At 51.3% G+C, this 23,645-nt stretch overlaps 10 protein-coding genes across 10 annotated transcripts; 7 read left to right on the top strand and 3 right to left on the bottom strand.

Annotated features, from left to right (window-relative positions):
- Positions 1 to 72: 72 nt before the first annotated feature.
- Positions 73 to 1,187, bottom strand: AUEXF2481DRAFT_65409 (uncharacterized protein; the record flags this gene model as incomplete). Its single annotated transcript, XM_013488448.1, has 2 exons — positions 73 to 248; positions 302 to 1,187. The coding sequence occupies 2 exons, from the start codon at positions 1,185 to 1,187 to the stop codon at positions 73 to 75; spliced, it is 1,062 nt and encodes a 353-aa protein (XP_013343902.1).
- A 652-nt stretch (positions 1,188 to 1,839) lies between these two features.
- On the top strand, positions 1,840 to 2,167 carry AUEXF2481DRAFT_4967 (uncharacterized protein; the record flags this gene model as incomplete). The annotated part of the gene is made up of 2 exons (XM_013488275.1): positions 1,840 to 1,969; positions 2,022 to 2,167. 2 exons carry the CDS (start codon positions 1,840 to 1,842, stop codon positions 2,165 to 2,167), a joined length of 276 nt encoding a protein of 91 aa, XP_013343729.1.
- A 138-nt stretch (positions 2,168 to 2,305) lies between these two features.
- AUEXF2481DRAFT_216655 (uncharacterized protein) lies at positions 2,306 to 3,437 on the top strand. Its single transcript, XM_013488532.1, has 3 exons — positions 2,306 to 2,824; positions 2,894 to 3,194; positions 3,308 to 3,437. Exons 1-2 carry the CDS (start codon positions 2,443 to 2,445, stop codon positions 3,142 to 3,144), a joined length of 633 nt encoding a protein of 210 aa, XP_013343986.1. The 5' UTR covers positions 2,306 to 2,442; the 3' UTR covers positions 3,145 to 3,194; positions 3,308 to 3,437.
- A 75-nt stretch (positions 3,438 to 3,512) lies between these two features.
- AUEXF2481DRAFT_39909 (uncharacterized protein) lies at positions 3,513 to 5,123 on the top strand. The gene is made up of 4 exons (XM_013488401.1): positions 3,513 to 3,645; positions 3,703 to 3,870; positions 3,941 to 4,531; positions 4,582 to 5,123. Exons 1-4 carry the CDS (start codon positions 3,618 to 3,620, stop codon positions 4,956 to 4,958), a joined length of 1,164 nt encoding a protein of 387 aa, XP_013343855.1. The 5' UTR covers positions 3,513 to 3,617; the 3' UTR covers positions 4,959 to 5,123.
- Positions 5,124 to 5,750: 627 nt separating this feature from the next.
- On the top strand, positions 5,751 to 6,974 carry AUEXF2481DRAFT_4965 (uncharacterized protein; the record flags this gene model as incomplete). Its single annotated transcript, XM_013488274.1, has 1 exon — positions 5,751 to 6,974. One exon carries the CDS (start codon positions 5,751 to 5,753, stop codon positions 6,972 to 6,974), a length of 1,224 nt encoding a protein of 407 aa, XP_013343728.1.
- A 1,443-nt stretch (positions 6,975 to 8,417) lies between these two features.
- AUEXF2481DRAFT_29434 (uncharacterized protein) lies at positions 8,418 to 9,877 on the top strand (the record flags this gene model as incomplete). Its single annotated transcript, XM_013488336.1, has 5 exons — positions 8,418 to 8,675; positions 8,729 to 9,116; positions 9,165 to 9,282; positions 9,340 to 9,407; positions 9,468 to 9,877. 5 exons carry the CDS (start codon positions 8,418 to 8,420, stop codon positions 9,875 to 9,877), a joined length of 1,242 nt encoding a protein of 413 aa, XP_013343790.1.
- Positions 9,878 to 10,820: 943 nt separating this feature from the next.
- On the top strand, positions 10,821 to 12,262 carry AUEXF2481DRAFT_4963 (uncharacterized protein; the record flags this gene model as incomplete). Its single annotated transcript, XM_013488273.1, has 2 exons — positions 10,821 to 10,836; positions 10,905 to 12,262. The coding sequence occupies 2 exons, from the start codon at positions 10,821 to 10,823 to the stop codon at positions 12,260 to 12,262; spliced, it is 1,374 nt and encodes a 457-aa protein (XP_013343727.1).
- An 879-nt stretch (positions 12,263 to 13,141) lies between these two features.
- Positions 13,142 to 14,522, top strand: AUEXF2481DRAFT_39904 (uncharacterized protein). The gene has a single exon (XM_013488400.1). The coding sequence runs from the start codon at positions 13,219 to 13,221 to the stop codon at positions 14,437 to 14,439; it is 1,221 nt and encodes a 406-aa protein (XP_013343854.1). The 5' UTR covers positions 13,142 to 13,218; the 3' UTR covers positions 14,440 to 14,522.
- Positions 14,523 to 14,575: 53 nt separating this feature from the next.
- AUEXF2481DRAFT_39903 (uncharacterized protein) lies at positions 14,576 to 18,322 on the bottom strand. Its single transcript, XM_013488399.1, has one exon. The coding sequence runs from the start codon at positions 17,873 to 17,875 to the stop codon at positions 14,969 to 14,971; it is 2,907 nt and encodes a 968-aa protein (XP_013343853.1). The 5' UTR covers positions 17,876 to 18,322; the 3' UTR covers positions 14,576 to 14,968.
- Positions 18,323 to 20,907: 2,585 nt separating this feature from the next.
- AUEXF2481DRAFT_4960 (uncharacterized protein) lies at positions 20,908 to 22,830 on the bottom strand (the record flags this gene model as incomplete). The annotated part of the gene is made up of 1 exon (XM_013488272.1): positions 20,908 to 22,830. One exon carries the CDS (start codon positions 22,828 to 22,830, stop codon positions 20,908 to 20,910), a length of 1,923 nt encoding a protein of 640 aa, XP_013343726.1.
- Between the last annotated feature and the right edge of the window lie 815 nt (positions 22,831 to 23,645).

Genomic DNA, 23,645 nt, shown 5'->3' with positions numbered 1-23,645 from the left:
TATTGACTATCAATATGTGTATTATCTATAATGGAGAAGGTGTATGGGAGGGGTGTAAGTGATCTATCATGTCTAGTTCTTCTTGGCGTCTTCAATGGCCCACTGCACAGCATCGTAGACATCATCGACAATGACCGTAGGCTTATGGGCAGGCTCGCCTCCAGAGTATACGCCAGTACGGAGTAAGATGGACGACCACTTGCTGCCGAAGGTACTCTTGTAGTTGTTACCTCCAGCAATGTCAGATTCTGCGTCATTATTAGCTGACGTCGAACAAATTGCGATACATAGTTCAACTTACCGGGATTGTCACCGACCATGTAGACCTTGCGCAAAGGCTCTATCGACTCGCCAGTGTACAGATCATTTCTGTGTGCGCGCAGCCTCTTCTCTGCAAACTCATACGTCTCATGGTAAGGCTTGCCTATAACCTTCTTTTGCAACTTGACGCCAGCATTCTGTCCTCCAGTAATGGCAGCCCAGACACCCTCGAAAGCTTCTCTGAAGCCTCCCTGACCCAATCGCGGCAAGTGGTATTTTGCAGCCCACCACAAGTCAGGGTTGGAGAAGTATAGTTTGGGTTGGCCGTCTTGTTGATAGCCATTGTTCGGAAGTGTCTTGTCTCCATTCTTGCTCGACAATGTTCCCATGATTCCCTCTCTTGACAATAGTAAATCTGCGATGATTGTCGTATCCAAGCCCCAATCACGAGGATCGCTGTATACAAAAATTGCGTCGATCTTGAGAGACTTGTCCGGGTGGTCTGCTTCAATGGGAGCTGGCAGTGGTTTTGCGAACCTTTGGTAGTACTCGGCAAAGATCTTTGTGAATGGCCAGATGTCGGGATAGGCGTTGACGATATCGCCAGGTGTTACGACAGCTTTGAAGCCGTATTTCTGAGCGACAAGCTGGCATTTGTCGTGGTCGCCTCCTACAACAAGGACGGTCTTGTCGTGTAGCTCCCTCATGTCGGCGAATGGAGTGTGGCTTTGCACAAACATGGATGTATCCAGTTCGATGTCTAGCTTTTGACTGAGCTCTTCCACTCTGTCCGACTCGTGCTTGCCGCCGCCATTGGTGAGGAGGATGAAGGGGATACGTTCGGTCTGTAGGAAAGAAAGGGCTTTATGGGCTCTTGGTAGAGGGTCTGAGGAGCGCAGCAGGACTCCATCGATACTACATTGCATTTTAGCATCAGCCTCGAGCATAGACGAGCTATGCGACGTACTCAAAAGCAAAGGCAAAGTCTGGGTGTTCCGCGCCAGGCTTGGATGCGATCAGAGTGCGCGTCCATTGTGCTGAACATGTCGGTTGACACCAGCGTGATAGAACTGAGGGCCTCGCAAGGCTTCTCAACGTACTCGTCGTTCTCGTCGCCATGATTGTTGTGGTGTCGGAGGTTCAAGGAGTCATCTTCAGTCATCTGCCGATATCTCCATGATTTCGCTACGTCACTGTTTTGACCCGCCAAACTCTCTTTGTGCAACGGGTATACCGATACCTACTTTACTTTACATGTGCTGTCTTGGATGGCTGGAGAAGGACATGGATGCCACTGCTCGGGTAAATTGTACTTGTGGTGCAACTTGTCTGCATACACCCTTGCCAATGAATAAATCACATGCATGATGAGCCACATCCATCGACGTCATGGCTAGCAGCTCACCAACCACCCATGTAAGTCCTCACAGATATAAATGAAGAGCAGAGTTAGGTGTTCTGGAAGAATTCTTTGTCGGCAAGACTTCATATTCGGAACTTCTCCATCACACTTTCACACTGTAAGTCTGGCAATGGTTACCATGTCAAATTCTACTCTGACCATGCTTAGATATCATAATGGCTCTCGGAGATGATAAGAAATCTGGCGTTGCTGGAGGAGTAACTGCTGTCACCTCCACGCTCGGCAATGGAGTCGGTGGCCTTTTGGGCACCGTAGGCGGTGTCACTGGAGCTGCTGCTCGAGGAGGTAAGTCCATGTGCAATCCATTCCAGGCACTCGTGCTGACAGTCATGACAAGTCGGTAACACCGTGACTGGAGTCACAGGTAACGCTGGAAAGCCTGTCGGCGATGCTTTGGCTTCGCTTGGAAATGGTGTCGAAGACGGCACCAACAACATTGCTCGAGGTGTCGAGTCGGCTGGCCAAGGCAAGAAGGCTTGGTAAACGAACGCTGTTATCAACTGACGAATTATGCCTTTCTCATCTTCTTCGTTCTGCTGGCGTTTGCAGTTCGATACAAAGCAATTATCCGTAAAATCTACTGCTGGTTATCCTGTACCAAATTCCCGTCTCATTTCATCTGTTTCCGAGTCTCGAGTGTACGACTATGGTGAGCAATGGGCGGTCTTCCTTCTGTTTGAAGAGTTGCAAATTCTGACCAACGCGACAGCTGTGTGCAGAAGATGCCCGCGTACAACGAGCCGTGGCTCACCTGTTGAATGCGTTCGCAGGCCTGTTCAAAGCAATCACCTGCTATGTGCTCTATTACATATTCAGGACCGCAGTCGCCGACCTCGGCAAGTTGGTTGATCATAAGTCCCTTTCCCAAGTCGCTCTCGAGAAGCGAAACAGTCGTGGACAGAGTGCATCAGAATCTCATGCATATGGAGCAGATGCGTCAAATCGAGGCTCGGGATCGGAGAAGAAGGAGCGGTAGCGATATAGATCAGCAGCGGGTGCAAGCAACTCGTGATCATCGGCGGAAGGAAGCGGAGGCATCCAACAGGATCAATCTACTGACGTCCTGTATGCGACTTCTTCACGTCTCTTCCCTTCTCAAGTCTCGTGTGTGTAATTACATCTTTCAAGATTCAGAGAATGGTACGCGACTTACCTTGACTCGCCCATCGATGAGATCATAGCATTGACGCGACTCACAGGCAATCACAGATGATGCTCTGGTCCGAGCAGAGATGCCTAATCTGGTACACGCAGTCGCAACTCTCATCAAATGCATCGCCTTTTACATAACAATGCGTGCATTGAAAGTGCTCGTTGTCGATGTTTTGAGAGTGGACCTCGGCCCTGCCGCCGAAGCTTTCATTGGTGAATTGAGAAATCACGCCAAACCACCAAGCTTCCACACTCAAGGGAGAAACTGGTCGAGCGAAGAAGCAGGACAAGAGAAACGAGGGATCTGAGAGACTTCATATTGATGTACTTCTGGACTGGCCGATTTTCGTGCTTAATGGTCAGTTCATGGTAAAGATGACGCTCGCCCCAAGCGACGCCAGTGCAGATTCATGTGGGAGCTGAAGGTTTGGTCTAATGGCAGCAAGAGAGCAAGATTGACCATTGTAGCAGTCTCAGCAATTCGAAGTTAGGTAAAAGACCCCGTATCAGCAGTGCACCAGTCATTCCGAGGTGTGAGAGGGCATGATATCGCTCATAGATGATGGCGACCGGGTGATGGTCTCGACGAACTCGATGTAGATCGGCGGGATGTCGGCAAGGCTTGTGAACCTTCTCCAAACGCGGAGGCGCGGAGTCGTCCCTTGACGCATCCACGATCTTGGCGCGATAGCTCATTGCTGTAGTTCAGTGCGCAGACAGGCAGTTGAAATTCCAGCGCCCGATGGTTTGAAAGAGTCGTGCGATTTATGCGATTAGCACTATGGCGCCAAATGGCACGGGTCGCAAGGGTGAGCGCCAACGTCACACTTAGCACAAAGCGCGCAAGAGCTGACCCTCACCAAAAGCGCCGGCTGCTGGAAAACCCAAGACGTTCAACTTTGTGTCGCGATCACACGTCGACGATGCCCTAGGCTCGGATATCAGAAAGCAAGCTCTCAAGCTCAAGGATGAGGTGGTCAAGCGGTTGCCCAAGGTGTCCAAGCCTGGCAACTGGGACACGGATGTCGTGGGAGGTGAGTTGCTCAACATCTTGTCTCTGGAGATGGAGCCTCGACTAGTCCAAGCTTACATATGCCATCTCAGGCATAGACAAAGACACGACCGGAGTCGTCAACCGGGTACCCATGGACGTCGCTCGAGCCTTCGTGACCGGCCATCCGATGCAAGACACGCCCGACATCGTCCGCTGTAACCACTGCAAACGTCCCGTTCTCCGACACAAGGCCAAAGCGCACATTGAAGAATGCATCCAGAAGAAGCAAGAGAAGCAACGCAAAAAGAAAGAGGCCAAAGACGCACGCGACGCTGCTGCACGCAGAGCCGAACGCGAGAATGCCGACAGCGAATCCGAAGAGGAAGAAGGTACAATAGGCTCCAAGACGGCTGGTAAGAACGACGGCACTTCGGGCAAGAAGCGCAAGGCCGAAGACCACACCGAAGGAGCAAAGAAGAAGAAAAAGAAGGACGAACCAAAGGCCAAGGCCCCTCGTCCAAAGGCGCCGGTCGATGTCGAGAAGCAGTGTGGTGTTCCTCTCGCCAACGGTGCACAGTGCGCTCGCAGTCTGACCTGCAAGTCTCATAGTATGGGCGCCAAACGTGCTGTGCCGGGCAGAAGTGCTCCTTACGACAAATTGCTGGCTGAGTACCAGCGTAAGAACCAGGCTAAGCTACAGAGTACGTCTCTTCCAGCTCTCCTCACAACACATCACTGACCCATATCCCAGAGCAAGCTCTCGAGGCGCAACAACCCTTCCAGGATGACGAGTTCGCTCATACCGGTCCCATCGACTCGGACGAAGAAAAGGACCTTGTCCTTGCTGCCATCGCACGTTCACAACCACGACCGCTTTGGCAGTCCCAACCAATACCCCTCAAACGCAAATATCAATACGTACGCATCAAGGAGATGATGAGCAGTGCACTAGGCGGGAAAGGAGCTGGCCTCTTCCGTACCGGCCCTCCACCTGACGAAGACAACAGCAATCTTATGAACGGTTTGGACGCCATGAACGCAGCACCAGACAACAGTGACAGAAGAATGAGCGGCGTACAACGCACAATGACAGGAACGCATTCCCGCAAGACAAGCGCTGTCAGTTGAACAGAGCAGTACACATGATTCGGGGTTTGGCGTTATAAGGCTCTTATGGGAAGGCGGTTACTTGATGCTTACAGATGATACCCATTTTCTTTTTCCATCCATGAGCAAAAGAAAGGGATGATTGCTCAGATCTCAGGACTGGCCATGCTAGATGATTAACTCAGCTTTCTTTTGTGTATACTTTTCACCCACCATCCATTCGAAAGCTTCAGCTTCTCAATATGCCCAGCTGTTGTAAAGGACATGACTTTTGTCATGGTCGAAGATTGGGACAACGTGGCTATTGATTTCAAGCCTTGAGGCTGTCAACGGCAATGCTTGGTTTCAACGTTTATCAACATATCCGCCCTCGGATTCTGTAAACCACACCTAAATGTCGAATGGATCTCCTAATCAATTTGTTATCGACTCTGGGTGTTCGACATCAAGTGTCTATCCGTATGCCCGCTATTCAAGATCGCTTGGACTCCTGCTCGCACGAAGTGTTTGACACATCATCACACCGGCTGTCAACCCATCGGCTGTTACAACGTCTTTCTATCGAATGTGATCTAGAAACTCTACTTCTTCATCCCTTCACATTTTTGCGTAAAGTTCAAGTCAAACATACCTGGAATATGGCAGCGAGCACGTATTAGGATTGAAATCACCTACCGCTGGCCTGGCCACCCAGATGGCACAATGGTGGGAAGTATCTTTGGTCAAGACGAGCAACTGTAGGTATATGAGCGAGTCCTCTCCCTCTTTGCTTTGCCCATCTCAACCCACTTGAATATTCCTCTGCCCCTCAACATGTGGTCTTCTACTATTGCCGCCTTTCCCCTCTTCTCCTTAGCACTTGGGGCTGTCAACTGGAGTGCCTTGGAGTCATGCGTGACCGAGAGCGGCACGACGTCCGCTAAAACAGTGTCAACCTCAATGTCCACTACAACAGTACAACAGCCTGATCTTGTTGTCAAGCATACTTTCCACCCTCAGCATCTCGTGACCCTCCGACCTTTCACAAAGACCTGGACACACATCATCCAAGAAACAGATACTGCCGTTTCTACCATCACTATCGACTTGACGCAAACCGTACTGGTTCCAACTTCGACGATAGTGAATACTTACACGCAAACACATGTGTCCAACGTGTACACCACTATCGCAGCTCCTGCTGGCTTCCTTCCCATCTCAGATACCACAAACTCTGCCGATCCCAATGGACAGTCATCCGATAGCTCAACGACTTCTGCCTCGAAGCCTACCAGCGTGTCTTCGCAATCGAGCTCCAGATTGGCTGTCTCGGCTTCTGCTGCTTCCAACTTCAACATGACTGCCTCAGCTTCTGGTCTTGCTGGTCTCAGCGGCTCAGTCGGCTTTGGAGGCTCCGCCAACCTTGATGAGAGAGGCTTAGGTCTCAAGGGTCTCAAGCAGTTTGCGCACGCTGTTCACTGCTTGAAGAGTGTCCTTATCCAGAAGACCATTGATACTACCGTCACTGGGACTACACAGACAAGTACACTTGCTCAAGCTACAGCTACCGTCACCGTCAGTGCCACTGTCACAGCAATGGTACAGCCCAAGCTTGGCCGTGGCAAGACTGTATACACAACCTCTTGGGTAACCACGACCAATGGGTACAATGCCTACTCAAATGCGGTAGTGACTGCCGAGGTCACCTCCACTATCAAGGCCTACGCTGCATGCCAGACAAACAACATACTCAGCTCTGTTGCTTCAATCTCTGGCAAGGCCAAGTACAAGACCACCGTCGCAGGCTCGGCTCAGCAATGCTGCGAGCAATGCCAACAGTCAAGTAACTGCGTAGGATCTGCCTTCCAAGCCTTACTCCCCCTCGGCGGTCGCTGCCTTATCTACTACGCCGACACTTGCCCTGCTCAATCTGCAAATTCCCTGCAGTACACTCTTCCTGCAATCAAACAGTTCGGAACCTATGCTGTAAGCAATGGTATGTGCGGCTACATGTTTGCAACGAGTGGGCAGTTCTCGGCTCATGGACATGGCTGGTAATCGGCATTTTAGATGAAGTCTGGGTGGTCTACCGTACTCTTGATACGAGGTCATCTATCGAATAATCTATAATATATTTCTGCAATGATAAAGTGGTCCGCGTCATGTAGGGCTTTGAGGATCTTCGCGTATCTTACCTGTGTGTATTGGCTTCTCAGAATCGATCCCATGTATGTCAGACCCGCAGTACCAACGTCAAAGGTTTGATGGAGGAAGTCATGGTTCACGAGGACCGAAGTTGTGTTCCAAGTCGCGTAGTTTCACCTAGTTCGGATATCCACGTTTTTATTACAACGAGGCACCCTCTCGCCAAGCACAAGAGTCATGATGATTGTGAATTTCCATCAAGCAGCCACACGAATCGCAGCAACTAATATCTGAATCGCGACTGCCGGCCGGACGAGAACGGACGGGGTAGTTGTGGGAGAGTGAGACATATGCCTTGCGAATTTCTTGGTTTGTCCACCACACACCTCAAACGTGGTGTGTCCACTTTCCTTATCTTCTCGGCCATCTCAACCGCACCATTCCAAATGGTCTCTGTACATGATGGCGCGATGGATCAGTAGCCCGTTAACTGTTTTGTTTCCTTCAAAAGATAATTCGAGCCGTGCTGCTCGTGTCAAGTTTCGGGAGATCTTCGTCAAGAGGCTTGCATGCTTTGCATTGACTCTTGGTGCCCACCACAAACTCGCAATCAGGCAGGTAGGCGGCTCAACTTTGATCTCTTGAACCTTGCACCTTATCATCTACATCTGACTTGACGGATGTAATTCGCTACCATAGCACATGATATCTGTTTGTGCCGTAAAGGCAAATTAGACTTGATAGCCGCGCGCATCTTGCATTGACAGACAGACATTTCTCAGGGTCCAGTCAAACAAGAGCACGACCCGGTTCTAATACTTCTTGGTATGGCCGACCAAGAGACCAAGCGCCGCGTAGGAGGATGTAGTTTCACCAGAAAAGACTATGAGACTCTGATACTGCCAACAACGCCGATAACATTTATATGTGTCCTACCAATGCTTTCCCTCGGAAGAAGCACCCCGCCTAGCACCGCATCTAGCCATGTCTACGAGTAATCGCAGCCACAATTTATCTTGGTTTTCATTGCCGCTAGATCGCAATGGACCCACCACGCTGGGAACGTGGTGTCCCACGACTCATACTTTGCTGTCGCGAGTCATCTAGATACAGACATTTGCTCGCCGCCCAGGACCAGAGACCATGCTAGAAGAAGGAAAAAACGCCATTGGCATTGCTTGAGCATGAACCCTCCTTTCGCTTCTCGCCGTCGATCGATTACTTAGAGTGCTCCGCAGCGGCACGTGGATATGATTATCGAGATGTTCATGCATGAAACCTGTCCCCAGGTCTCGATTTGGTTGATATAAGGACTGGCGCCCACAATCTTTGCACGGTTTCCGGGTGAGTGTCAGAATGTCAAAGTACCAGGGTGTGACGGACTTGAAGCCGTTGATATTGCAGTTGAATGCAACTCAACAGTCGGCTTTGCTCGACCGTCTGTTTTCAATTGCGCGGGCCAGCAATGAAGACATTGACCTGTCCCCTCCTGTCGTGAGGATAGTATGGGTTTTGCTTGCGATGTCGACGATTGTGGTCACCACTAGATTGGCGGTCAAGTATCGGACGACCCGTCGGCTCTACCTGGATGATGGACTTATGGCTGTCGCTCTGGTAGGTTAATTCATGTTCCCGCGCTCGACTTTGTGTATTAATTCAGAGCCTAGGTACTTGGTTGGGTCCATGCTGTCTTCCTACAAGTCTCCTTTACCAATGGTCTTGGTCGCCATGTTTACTTCCTGGAACCCGCCCAAAGATATCTTGCTCTTAAATATGGATTTATCTCTTTGGTGTGGAGCTATCTCTGTCCCTTGTTCGGACGACTCAGCTTCTGTGCTTTCCTCCTTTGCGTTGCAGAGACCGATCCTCGAACCAAGAAGTGGCCAATCTGGATCTTTATCGTTCTTCAGATCATTGTCAATGTTCTAGCATCTGTTCTGCTTCTCAGTACTTGTGGAACGCATATTGAAGACTTGTGGCTCCTGAACCTCGGAAACTATTTCGAATATTGCTTGCCTGTTCAGGTTCAGACAGACTATGCTTACTTTGCTGGATGTGAGTGCGAGCAAGTCTGTGCCGTAGATGCCGTACTAATAGTCATAGCCTTCAACACATTTACCGACCTCTTCCTGACCATTCAACCCGCCATGTTGATTGTGCATACCAAATTGGCCACCTCAAACAAGATTGGTGTCGCCTCTCTCTTCTGCTTGAGCATCATGTAAGAGCACCTCAGAATCTCGCATACGACAGTGATACTGATAAAGTGTCTGAACAGAGCTATGATTGCAGCCGTCGTCAGGACAGTCGCCGCGCATATACTCAATGATGTTGGTGACTATACCTGTAGGTCTACTCGAAGCGCCTCTTTATGACCTGTTGAATCAATACTTACTACCCCCTCAGACGAACTTACGCCATATATTACTTGGGTGTCAGTTGAGCTGAATGTCGTCCTCACCGTCACGTCATTGCCTCTTCTCCGACCCCTTGCCCAAGAAGCGCGCGAACGAGCAACCAGAATGCTGTCCGTAAATCGCAAGACCAAAGAGCCTTGGGATGACACAATATCACTGCGGAGCATCCACACCCATACACAGAATGACGAAAAGAGCAAAACAGGAGCCGGCGTAGGTGTCGTTGCGTTGAGCGCAACACCAGCTCATAATGGCTTCGTGGCACAACAAGATCCTGAAGCTGTCATACGCACTGTCGAGGTGGAGATCAGTTACGAGAAAAATGAGACGCCGATGATACATGCTGCGTTGGTTGGCTTGGTCCAAGGGCAAGCGATGGAACGTCTGGCTGGCCGATGATTTCATGAACGATTTTGGACATTTCTTTTGTCGCTATTTTCTAATGTATGTCTACACGACCCAAAAGCAAGCCTTTTGCATCGACCTGGTTATTTGAGCACACATGAGTGTTTGTCTTGTAATGAAGACACGTCGACTCAATTGGAGAGAAACTCGTCAGAAGCTTCCTCCACCTCCAAGTTTGGTATACGGAAACAAGACTAGCCAAGATGGGCTTGGCCGTATTCTTTAAGCATGATTTCACCAGGGTCATGTGAGTTTCAGAGCCAATTGCCCAAGGTTCTTGGCCGTTGTGTTGTTGGAGCGATGACAGGTCCAACGTGCAGCAATTTCATGTGGCTTGACAAGATGAGGTGAGGCTTGCGTGGCAGGAAGACCAAAGACGGAGCTAGAAGACGACATTGACGTCGATTGTTTGGACAAGCAGGGCAGAAAGAATGACACGGAAGGATTGAAAGCAGGAAAGCTAAAAAGTCTAGACTTTCGTAACCGAAGCGTGCTCTGACGAGGCTCTGCCTATCTATTTCTATGTTTGAACCGCACTGCCAAGTTTCGTAGTAAAATATCGTATGATTTTACGCGTCCAATGCGACGGAAGTTGGATGGAGGAGATTATCCTTAGGGTAGAAACAAGGAAAATGTCATATGGAAAGATGGCGAATTGGAATGATGAAAGTGCAGGCCATAGTTGGTGAAGAAATCCGGGATGCGGGGCAGTTGCAGGTTTGGCTGTTTGCTCCTTCCAACCAAGCACGTCATGGTGGGGTCGTACATCATAGCTAGGGAGAGGTCGATGACTTTGGTACAAATAGCTGCCACAACTCCCTCCAACAGCTGTTTCCTCATACCATACAATCTTCTTTGACACTTCTCATCTTTGATATCCAAACAACTTCTTTTACCTTTACACCTTGAACTCATACTTTCGATACAACCGCACAACATGTCCAACGTTCCTTGTAAGTAGAGCTCCGAGCTCCAAGCTCTTCAAGCCTCAATTCAATTCCCATTGCTAACATCTGTTCAGCTCATCTTCCCGGCGACCTTGGCGAGCATGACCCTCGCCGTGAGGCCCACCCCCAGGGCAACATCCCTCACTCTGGTGGTCATGAAGTCAAGATTGGTTCGAGCGAGCAGCAGGGCATCAATGACGAGGCCACCGCTGCCAAGCACAGCCATAACAGCGACCCCAGAACCGACAACACTGCTGAGCACGCCCTCGAGGGTGGCTCCGTCGAGTCCATGGACCGTCAGAAGCGCCAGCACAACTCCAGCATCCCCGGCGGCCGCACTGGCCACGATGGTGTTGACGACCACCTCACCCGTGGCGGTCTTGAGCAGGGCAGCCATGGCTCCAACGCTGGTCTCACCGGTAACCACGGCTCAGGCCTCACTGGCAACCACAGCTCCACCTCCGGTCTGACTGGCTCAGGCCTCACTGGCTCAGGCCTCACCGGCTCCAGCACCCACCACCACGGCTCGACTGGCTCAGGCCTCACTGGCTCCAGCACCCACCACCACGGCTCGACTGGCTCGGGTTTGACCGGTGGTCTCTCTCAGTCTGGCACTGAGCCCATCTCTGGTGTCAGAGGTGCTGGTGTTGGCGGTGCCCCATACGATGCTGGCAACCTCCAGTCATCTGGCTTCAGCGGCTCCGACCCCCAGGAGCGTCACCAGCTCCACCACGGCACTGCCCACCACGCTCACGACTTCAGCCATGAGCACACCACCCGCACCGGCGCTCTCCTCGACCCTGCCAACGGTAGAGACACTGGCATTCCCGGCTACGCTGGCGGTGCCACCACCGGCACTGGCCTTACCGGCTCTTCGCACACAGGAACTGGTCTGACCGGTTCTTCTCACACCGGCACCGGCCTCACTGGCTCGCACACCGGCACCGGCCTCACCGGGTCATCCCACACCGGCACCGGCCTCACTGGCTCGCACACCGGCACCGGCCTTACCGGCTCTGAGGGCCTCCTCCGTGAGGGTGAGCGTGCTGTCCACACTGGCACCCACGGCTCAACTGGTTCCGGCCTCACTGGCACCCACGGTGCTACCTCTGGTCTCGGTTCCTCAACCACCGGCGCCGGCTACGGCCAGACTGGCACCACTGGCGAGCGTCTTAGAGATGATGTCCGCCAGGGAGAGCACGTTGTTGGCTCCACCGGTCACCACGGCTCCACTGGATCTGGCCTGACCGGTTCCACCACCGGCCGCGAGACCACTGGTGAGCGCCTCAGAGATGACGTCCGCGAGGGCGAGCACGCTACTGGCCACAACACCACCGACACCACCAAGACCAAGACCAAGCCTTCCCTCTTGGACAAGCTTAACCCCCTCAAGGATGCCGACGGTGATGGCAAGAAGGGTTTCATGAAGTAAACTCCTGGAACACCCAATCGATACCCAAAGTAGAACACGATTACAGTCACGAACGATTATCTTTAATGTAGTATAACGAACCATTTCTGAATGAATACTTTAACTTCTTCAATATTTGTCTCTTGCGGTTTCTTACCAAACACGAACTGTCTTGTCTGTGCTGTAACTTTGGTGATTAGGGCAAATCCGACCCTTGTCGCTGCCCTGGCTTGTCACATAAGCTTTGGCACTTGTCCTGACATGCTTCCATTTCGCTTCCACACCGCCACACCGCCACCCTTGCTTTCCTCGGTGTCAAATTGGACAGGTACCAAGGTAGTGACAGAAACTTGTAGATCTGTGTTGTATGCATGAAACAAACGAGAAAGCCTTAGGGCTTGCAGAGAGTAGATGGCCAAGTATGAGGATGTGTCAATGTATAGAACAATGCCCTAAAAGCCGTGAGTCCTTTGACAGAGAGGAAGATAGATTGGGTCATGGTATGCTTTTATATCGACGGAGGAAGTCAATTCGTGCTGAGCATATGGAGAATTAGTATGGCGCTAAGTAGTGTGGAAGCTGGTCAAAGGTGCACTGAGAGTGGTTAAACTTTTGCACTGCTGAGTGGGAAGTGTTTAACAGTTCTGACCCCAGAGTGAAAGGGTTCAATCAAGCACCACTGTCTAATGCACAGCTATAAGCGTTTGGCTAGTTCATCGCAGTTTTGTTATCTAGGTCGTGTCATCGAAATAGTACATGAATTCCTAGAAGTTCTTGTTATTCTAGTAGGTCGTCCCTCCCTCTTTCCACCATCACTTCCCCCCCCACTGGACCCTTGAAATCGCAATGACGCAGGTGCCTGCAATTCCACCTTGGCGTCACCCATCTCCAAACCTCCCTCTCCACTTTTCCAAAGAAAGGAAAAGCACAACAAACACCCCCGTCACTGCCTGCGGTCGGCAAGGCACACGCACACGATGCCCAGTATCGCGGACAGTATCAACAGCATCAAAGATCAACTGCGCGATCAGGACTTTGCGCGGCAATCGCATGAACAGACGCAGCGCGAGCACGAGCGCATTTTGGATGAATATGATCGTATGACGAGGAAGCGATCGACGAGGATACGTGAGGAAAGAGATGGCTCTAGAAAAAGCGGAGGGGAGAGGAGAAGGTCGAGGTCACCGTCATCTATGCGGTTTCGATTCAAAGATGGGAAAGGGAGTGATGGGCGCAAGCGCAAGAGCAAGAGCAAGAGTAGACATCGATCACACAGACACAGTCACAGACACGGACACACCGGCCCAGAGGACCAGGAGAGCAATGCCAGAAAACACACAGCATCAACTTCCCCCCTCCACGACTCCAACAAAGCAACATCTCCAAAAGACACCGACACGGCATTCCGAGAATCTCTTTTTGACGCCATGGCCGACGACGAAGGAGCAGCCTACTGGCAAGCCATCTACGGCGACTCCATACACTCGTACCCCCGCCCCACCATCCAAACCCCACACGGCCATCTCGAGGAAATGTCAGACGACCAATACGTCTGCTACGTAAAAACAAAAATGTGGGAAAAGAAAAACCCCGAGTTGCTTAGGGAAAAACTTTCTCGTGAAGAACAAGGAGAGAGAGCAAAGAGGCGTCATGGTGGTGAGGAACATGACGATGATGAATATGAAGAAGATTTCGAATGGGTGGGGAATGCGGAAAAGGGATATGAGAAGAGATCAACGAGATCGCGTCGTATACCTCGCCCACAAGAAACAAGAGAGTCTCGTCATGATGCAGCCTTTGTCTCTGATGTCGATGCCGCGCTGGCCAGAGGTGCTGCTCGAAAACAATCAAAGAGATACCACTCAGCCTGGTTTGCATATCTCCAACGCTGGGCAGCTCTCAAATCCTCTCCTCCCTCCACCTCATCAGAAGCTCTACTCAAGGAAATCCCCTGGCCGGTTCAATCTCTCGTCTCTACAGACGTGAATAAGCAAAACGTGCAAGACTTCTTCACAAATGCGCCATTGGACGACCAAGCAAGGATCAAGACACTCAAAGATCAAAGTGTAAATTGGCATCCTGATAGATTTCAACGCAGGTTCGGTGGTGGTGATGTTGATGAGGAGACTTTGAAATTGGCTACTAGTGTCTTTCAAACTATATATGACATGTGGGAGAGGATGAGACCTGCGAAATAGAAGATGAGAGGAAAAACTAGGGACATGACGATACCATTCTTTTTAGCAGACACTCTTCAATCAAGACAAACATTGCTCTCGTGCTCATATCACTTGCATTAAACATTCCAGTGCACCACGAAAAAAAAAAAAGAAGTGTAGGAAGATTTATTCTCGAATTCTAGGTATCAAAGGAAGCCACTCCTGTCTATGTCTATAGTATAATAATCTAATCATGATCGTCGTGAATTGCCTTTCCAAAACACAAACGCCGAACCGAAACACAGAAAAAAAGGACAAAGTGCAGATTAATGAGTGATTAAGTGGACAGAAACAAATATCCGACACCGGGGGACCATGCAAAAAGTCTATCGTAACAAGACTGACAACAACTTAGGAAGAGAGAACAGACAAAAAAAACAGGAGGGAATGCACTTCTTGTGCAATGTGTAGTGAGGTTGGGAAGAGGCGAGGGGGAACAGACGAGCAGAATAGGCTCTTCTCTTCTGATCAAAAAGAGGGGCGAAGTATGGGAGGATAAAGCAACCGCTCAAAGACTGAACAGTCCACTTCTCCTCTTGCCGAATGGGTAGACCACGAGTGACGAAGCAAAGATCCCGATTGTTATTCCAATGGCAATCTGAATGACGGAAAACGCAATATTAAGGTTGACCGTGTTGAGACTGGTACCACTTGTGATTGCTTTGGCGTCAGTCACTGTGCTACCGTTTGAACCTTTACCAGCAATCTGATCCGCAGCTTGGACACCAGCGAGCAGACTTCCAGATACAGCCAGACCACTAGGTACCTGTACCAGAATGGCGGGCAACATGGCTGCGGCTGCAAGACCATAGCCCACACGTCGAATGCGTGGAGTGAAGATGCTGTCGTTATCGTACGCTTCTCCAAACTCCATGCTCTCTACTTTTCTCTTAGAATGCATGTTACGCAGAGCTGTTGATTTGCCCCGAGCTCGTTTGTGTAATGCTCTGAATTGCGGTCGTATGTAAGTCTCCCAGACGTCCAGTGCCTTGTTCTCGATCTTGGTTCCAAAACGTGAATGCAGGTTTGCAGCGAGACCAATGGCGAAAGCAGCGATGGTAGCAGTGATTTGTGTGTTTCCCTTGAACTTGTTTTTCAAAACCACGTTGATAGTACGCCCGATCATCGATATTACGATCATGACGGGCATTTGTCTCCACTTGGCTTGGTTCAGGATACATAGGGAGAAGGAGAAGATGAGTGCGGAAAGCATCTGCAAAGGGCTACTGAGCGTGCGACTAGCAGGGCACGTAGTTGACGACACCGCATTGGAGTCCATGGCGCCATAGAGTACGGTTCCTATCGTGATTCCAAAGCCGAGAAGGAGGGTATAGAGGATAGCATATACCATCCTTACGCTTCCAGAAACAATACTCCTGGATTGCAATTCCAGCGAGGCGCGAAGTACTATATAGCCTGGCAAGATAAGCGCAATTGACGACTGAACAAGAGCGGCGAAGCAAAAATAGCGACCTCCGCTAATGGAAGCGATAGCTCGACCAAGGAACGAAACGATGATGGTAGCAAGGACTTCGAACATATTCTGTATGCCATCGTGCCTGCTGGAAGCGACCTGAAGGTATCCCACAATGCAGCCGAGGGCGTAACAGATAGGCAAGTCCATCCAGCCAGCATCGAATGCGAATGGAGCGACAGATGCGGTGCCGACACCAGAGAATAATATTATTTTCAGGTTGCCGAAGTGCGGCGTTTTGTTGAGAATCTCATTAAGACGATCAGTCGCTTCATCAACTCCCACGCGATCGTGGACAACTTCCTTGTAGACTTCGTGGACGTCTCTGAGTTTCCCAAGACTCAACCCTTCACCAGTGCGGACCATCTTCACCTCGGTCGTGTGAGTAGAAAGGTCGTCGAATGAACATATCATACAACCAGGCATGTGAAGGAATTGAGCATCAACTTCGAGTACCCTGGCGCTCATACGCATGTACGTTTCAAGACGATGAGTTGGGGCGCCGTACATCATCAAAGCCAGGCAAAGCTTGAGGAGATACTTTTGTCTGGCCAGGTTCTCCTTGATGTGTTTTGTAATCCTGATTTCTTCGTCGAGTCGAGAGCGGCCCATGCGACTGAGCACATTACTGCTGCGAGACTTCTTGGCCTTCTTCTCCGACTCGCTTCGTTGGCGTAGGTTTTCAGTGACTTGTTCACCGAGGGACATGCCAGCAATTGGAGTGCCACCGCTGACAGAGGAACCAACCAAGTAGGCCAAAGACGATGTCGAGGCGCTATTACTCTTAGAATGCCACAATCTCGACTGTCTGCCACCGGGTGTACCATAGCCAGAGAGAGGTCTACCGCTTGGAGTGTTGTACCCAGAAGAAGGTGGCGAGTGCTGTGGGGTATTGAATCCACTGCTTCCATCACGGAAGTGCGCAGGCTGAGGTAGGCTAGCTGAGCGATCATGGCGGGAGTCGGATTGGCCATCGTTGTTGTAAAGTCGGAGCAGAGCGCCCAAAACTCCTGCGCGGTGACGTTCAGGCTTGGGAACGTAGTCGAGATAGGCTTCCCGCTCCTCGTTAGGGGTGGTGCCGACAGAAGTCAAACCTGAAGAAGAATCAAGATGCAAGGCTTGCTGAGCAGCATGAGCTCGCACAAGCTTATGTGCAGCGTGCAGTTCGTTGGACTCTTGATCATTGAGATGACGGAAAGGATCATGCTCGTACGCGTCTTCTTCTACGTTGACCTTGCTGAAGTCCTGGAGCGGTATATCGCTAAGGTTCAGCTTGAGCTTGGGTAGGCCGAATCTGCGCGCGGGAGAGGTGGCTCTGGAAGCCGGAGCAGAAGAAACGCGCTCGTCCAGTTCCAGCCTTTTGCCTCGCTCATGAGCCTCGCGGGCTCGTCGTCCCTGAACGGTATTTTCAGGTTCATTATTGGAGACAACCGATAGCGCAGAGTCGCCACGTCGGAGGACAGGTCGCGGAGGTATACGTGGTACTGTGGGCGATGTGGCGATCGGTGAGGATGGTGGAGCAAAAGCGGCCTTTATCTGATCCGAAACTTCCGATGACACCTCAGGAGCATGACTTCGGTAAGATGACAGCAATGCCTCGCCCGTTCCGCTCGAGTTTCGAGAATGTGAAGTGAATGGATTATCGGAGACCGCAAAACCGGGACTCAATCCACTAGGCGGCGTCAAAGTGATCCTCGTAGGCAATGTGATGCTGGCCGGACGGTGTTTTCTGAACAGCGGTGGTTCTTCTGCATCCGGATGAAAAATGACCTTTTTCTTGTCTTTAGGCCTGAGTCCTCCAGCACTGCCAGGCCGACTAGGTTCCATACTGCTGAGATAATCGCTCGACTGATTCGAGTTAAAGTAGGGCGCATTGTTCACAGTCTCCGGAGGATCCTCGAACGGATTGAGCTCGATCCGTGGTGTGTTTGCTGAACTCATCGCGGAAGATACTCACTGAGCAGAGGCTTGGTGCCTCGCCCGACTGAGAACAAAGAATACTCGAGCGTCTGAGATGTGGTCGGACAGAGTGTGGCCGAATGCGTGAGGATTGAGTTTCCCCCACCCCACCTTTTCGAAGCCGACGAAAGCGACGAACAAAGATGCAAATAACAGTTCGAAGGGAAGGAGCGAACGACAGAGCGACCGACGCGCTTTCTGACCCCAGATCAGAACTGGAGATTCAATAAAAATTACGGGGTTGCGAAGGAGAAATCAGATGCGCCGCCACTGAGCTGGGGTGGTTGAGTGCCACCGTTAGAAAGCAGAATTTCAAGTAGAAGCCTGTATAAGAAGGACCGATGAGGTCGGAAATACGACGGTCTTAGCACACGCGTTTGAGCCTCAGGGTCGATCTTCTCAGATAGGGGCTCGGATTGTCAAGACAGGAAATGCGGTAGTTTTCATGGAAGGACTTTCTGGGAGAGAAATCGACATTGTGCCCAGATGAAGTAGTAGTTCTGGTCCGATTCACGGTGTCTCCTGAGGATTGTGCCCCAAGGGGGATAGTGGAGACCATGATGGCATTGGGGTTCAGCATAGACCTCAATCTTCATATCATCAACGACGGCGTGCACCGTGGACAGTGTAGTGGACGATACGGAGCGAGAATGGTTATCAGGGACCCACAACTTCTACTTGGAAGTTCGGGAATCTGCTGGGCACCAACGCGCCGGACGCGTGCAGTGGAAGTGATCGGATGCGACAGCCACCGACGTCACATATTTCGACCCCTTTGCTCAGCCATCTAACTTTTATTCATCAACATTGCGACTCGGAAGCAGTTCATGGCGTTACAACGCAATCACCTACAGGATGCGTGCGTAGCCGAAGATGATCTACTTGCTGATCATGGTATAACCCTGCAGTTGAAGATCCGCATACTTTGTCCCTGCATTTTGCTACTCTATGAACCACTTGGCAGTGGCCTACACTCTTCAAACGTGGACCTTGCGAGAACGTAGATGTGCTACCATAGCAATTTCATACATGTTGATAGGCACAGCAGCGACTTCCAAATCCTTGAGAGCAGTGTTTCTCTACAGAACGAAGTTCGTTGCCTGGACCCCTGCACTCGGCTCGTCGGTATACTAAGATGAGTCGTCAAGGTGTACAATGTTTTTCAATTTATCACAATCATTAAAGGACAGCTTCTGTATCAGCACTTCAAGCGATGAGCTCTTCCATATCATAAACACCACCTGCACTCGTCGACAAATCAAAAAGTCAGGAAGCCATCGTAGTTGCACCTTCCACAGCGTAGGGTATAACAACACCACGTGCGGTGCCACGCGCACGCAGCAATTTCAGTAACATGAAGGTACGATGAAGCAGTCGAGTACTTGCTTCTATCAAGAAGTAAAGCATCAAAGGTAACAAAACCATTGCCATCACAACAAGATCAAGACCTCATCACCACCATTCAATACCATCAAAAGACTGCAGATATCGGGTCCTGATTAACACCACCCTACAAAACAACAGTATGCTATCCGTGCCGGCAAATATTGAGCCATACCATTAACGTCCGTCTAGCATCTCAGCCATTCACCGAATTATCCATCGAGACAAAACACCCACAGATTCGACAGTCTTACAGTGTGTCATGCAAGAATCACAACCTTCCTCCTCTGCAGCTGCGTCCACAAACACACCGACTACTGCCCTCCAGCCCTCCAAGCCGGCACAGCAAACGACTGGGAAATCGACCCCGTCTGCTCAGACTGGGATAATCCTGACACCACTGTCACTAATAAGGTGAACCGACGCTGTGTCGATCATACCAAAGAGGTCTCTGAGCTGGAAGACGAGTCGGGAGATGAAGTTGTCATGAAGGCGAAATGATGTGGCTTGCTCAACGGTAACCAGAGGGATGTGAGGGTGGATGGAGGAATTGGTTGACGATGATGGAACGATGAGAGATGCATGCTGGAGCCTAGGACCAGTGCTGCATCCTTCGGACGATCGTATGATATTGGACAGGCATGGTTATGACAAGCATGATGCTACGACACCGAATGACACTGTGAGAGGGCGGTCCTGAACGGCAGGGCCATGGCATGTATTGAGGATAGACTTTATGCCATCGACGCAGTCGACATTTACACTTCTACCTGTCACTCGTTGATATGTGTTGAGTCGATTGAGTAGTCGATCACAACAACCGGCGCTGATTCGACCAGAAGACGGCGAGACACGTCTCCAATCGCTATACAGCAAACCAAAAGCACACATGTACATATGGGAGAAAACTTCGTATTACAAGCAAAGAGAGTAAAAGAGTCTTGGGTATAGAAGCAGAAGAGCATAGTGCAGAAAAAACAGCCCATTTGAAAGACGATACCACAAGTCCGCAAGTGGCATCCTGAGCAAGTGTGTATAATCAGAAAAGCGATCTATGACCGCAATGTAAAACGCCGTAGAGCAGGAGATCTCGCTCCATGCCCACGTAGAAAAGAAGAAGGGAATTAAGGGAAGGGAAGGAAAAGCAGAAAAAAAGAAAAACGTGAAGAAAGGGCCATGTGTGTGCGTTTTTGCGGTTCGTTGCGTGATTTTGTCGTGTGTTTCCCTTGTTCCCCCAACCATCGTTGACATCGTGAAAGGAATACCACCATCCGAGTATGCAAAGTCGTTATTACCACTGCCTGAAGCTCCCCAGTAGCGCCGCGCTTTTCGCTTCGACCACGAAAACAGCAATGCTCGATATGAAAACGCAAAAGAAAAAGGAATCGGCAGGCAAAAAGCCGCAATGGAAGCAAAAGGCGCAGTCCGCCAGCTTCCATCATCGAGAAAGACCCGAGAGGAATTTCGGTGTCGTGATCGAGGTCGGGCGTCGACCACAATCAGTTGAGCTCGTCGCTCCAGAGACCGCGAGGGTAAAGAGGGCGAGGGACGAAGACAAAGTCCTCTGTTTCGGGATCGAAATCGTCGATATCGATCAAAGGGACGCTGCCAGAATCATACGCATGCTTTTCCTATTCAGCAGTGGTGCGGCTTCGTTCGTCTTCTTCCAAAACGTCGGAAAGGCGAGTGGGGTGGTGATGTCTGGACTGGAGACCTTCCCAGTCGCCATAGCCTGCACCCTCATAGTCGGCAGGTTCGGCAGCTTGATAGCCAGCAGGCATGTCGTCAACATCGCCAACAGTGGAAGTAGCAAACGAGGCCATGGCTTCGGCGCTGCTCGTAGGCGCGCGGGGGACCGGGGGAGGGGCCACACCGACACCGTAGCGAGCGCCAAGCTCGCGTTCGCGCGCGACATCAGCGGCAGTATCGTACTCTTCGGAAGATACGTGGCTAACGTTTTGTGTAGTGCTGCGGTTGGGGTTGCGATACACGACGGGACGTCCCTGAGCGTCACGGCGGACGTTTCCGTGTTGATCCACCTCATATTCAGTTCCTTCAGACGTGTTCGAGTCGAAGGAAGGGCGCGAACCTAGACCAGGAGCTTCCTGAGCGGGTACGGCGGTGGGAGTCTTGGAGCCTGAAGCACCACTTCCAGGTGAAGAGTGAAGGTAGACCTTACCAGGGAGTTGCTGGTAAAAGAGCTCAGGCTGATCCCTGGCTGAACCACTACCGACTAACTGACTGGATTGAAACATAGGACGAGTGGTGGTGACGTTAGGTGAGAGAGGAGACATGCCTTGTGGAGACATGTCGCGGCGCTGCTCCTGCGGCGAGATGAAAGTACGGGCAGTCGAGCTCGAAGCGGGAGTACTGCCGGTAAGGTATGGCTGGCGGTCCTCGGGACCGAGCTGCTCAAGGTCAGGCTCATGGTGCAACTGCTGACCGGCTCTAGCTGCCTCGGTAAAAGGGTCAGTGTTGGTAGGCGAGGGCTCATCGGCCTGGTACTGCACATCCGGAACGATGGGCTGGTACTGCTGCTGAGGCTGCTGTGTATGCTGCGACTGCTGCGATCTTGCTTGATGGTATTGAGGGCTGTCGGCAGTGGCGGGACGACGCTCCATATCCTGCTTGTAAGTGGAAAGGGGAACCACGTGGATTTCTCCTCCGATGATGGTGGGAAGACCTTCACGGAGGTTCTTCAAGCATTCGAGATCCTTGACATTCCTCTCTCCGAGACTCTCCCAGGCGCGTCTTGCCTCATTCTTCGCGATGTACAGCTCCTTGCGATCCTCACTGGCACGGTTCTTCTCATGGACAATACCTCTACGAGCGGCTTCGAGCTGAAGCTGGAGCTCGTCTTTTGCGAGGCGCTCAGCATTGAGTTGGCCTTGCAGGTCAGCTTGGGCCTCCAGCCACTTCTCCTGTTCAGCCTTGGCCTCACTGAACCAACGTTTGAACTTGCGCTCAGAGCTGTTTCTGAGACGCTGGAGTTCGACCAATGCGTGGAACAGGTTGGCTCCAGCAGCCGAAAGATCCTGGATTTGACGTTGCATGGCAGGTGCACCTGGCAGAACGCGAGCAATCTCCTTTTGGTTGTCTTCCAACTTGTGCAACCAGTAGGAAGTGAGGCCTTCCCAATGCGAGGACAGGAATTCCCATCTTTCGAAAGCATGAGGGAAGGCTGCGCGGTTGCTAGGCTGAGGCACATCTTCTGGTCTGAGATCGTTGAATCGGGGAGGCTTGGGAGTCTCGGGCGCCGATGACACACGTGCTCCAGCTTGTGTGGCAGTCTGACTTTTTCTGTGCGAAGGCATGGCTTGACCCATGGCTGGTTGTGCGGGTGTGGCAGGTTGGGAGCGCAGTCTTGAGGAGTGGTGGGCTTGTGTGTCTTCTGACATGCGCGATGAGGATGCAGTGGGTTGGAAACCAGCCATGCGCTCTGCAGCAGTGACAGCTGCTCTTCTATGCTCTTGTTCCGACGATCTCTGCTCGCCTTCTTCCATACGGTTAGCCTCAGCTTCTCTTCTCGCCTCTCTTGCGAGACGGTCTGCCATGATGTTGCGAGGCGTACGGATTGAGGAAGCGGACCGGCCGCTACCCTGGTTGCTGTCGTGCGCAAGGTCTGACATACGTGCTTCTTCTTCCTCGAGGACGGGTGTGAAGGGGTATGGTGTACGGATTGCTTCTTCGATTGCGTAGAGGATCGCAAAGTGTCGATTGCGGGAGATGCGAAGAGCCGGATGAGGTTCGTGACGTTCAAGGTCTCTCGAGGACGGGGTTCGTTGCGAAAGCCGGGGTATGTGTGAGTCGCTGTGGCCGTGGCTGCTGTCGAATGAAAGAGATCTACGCCTATTCACACGGGGTCGAGCGATGTGGATTCGAGGGGCTCGACGGAGTCTTCTACCAGCACTGTCCGACGACGACGACGACGACGACCGGGACGAACTACTGAAGCTGCTCTGGTCTTGCGCTTGTCGCTGTTGCCTTTGCGATGCTGCCAATGGGTCTCGAGGTTCGTGGGGATCGTCAATTGAACTGCGCCGTTGATGCGACAGTTTGAAGGCTGGTAGTGGATCCAGAGTCGCTACTTCGACCGTTACAGCTCAATTCCTTCGGTTGAAGCCTATACTTCTTATTTCAACAGCCACCGATGTGTACGAGGGATCGCAAAGCTGCCGAGTCAACAATGCACTGCTACTATTGCGACACTCAGTATCCGTATGTATGACGACTTGGTGCAAAGACATGAAAGAAGGTTTGGGCAGGAAAAAGTGGACCGGCAATTGCACGACAAGGAGATCGGAAGGAAACATGATTTTTGCCCGACAAGGCATCGCTTTGTCAAACAAGGATAATATTACTCGAGGGG

Source organism: Aureobasidium subglaciale, assembly GCF_000721755.1.
Source record: "Aureobasidium subglaciale EXF-2481 unplaced genomic scaffold scaffold_10, whole genome shotgun sequence".
Lineage (NCBI taxonomy): Eukaryota > Fungi > Ascomycota > Dothideomycetes > Dothideales > Saccotheciaceae > Aureobasidium > Aureobasidium subglaciale.
The sequence above is the reverse complement of the archived record's forward strand: the minus strand, read 5'-3'. Positions and strand labels throughout refer to the sequence as shown.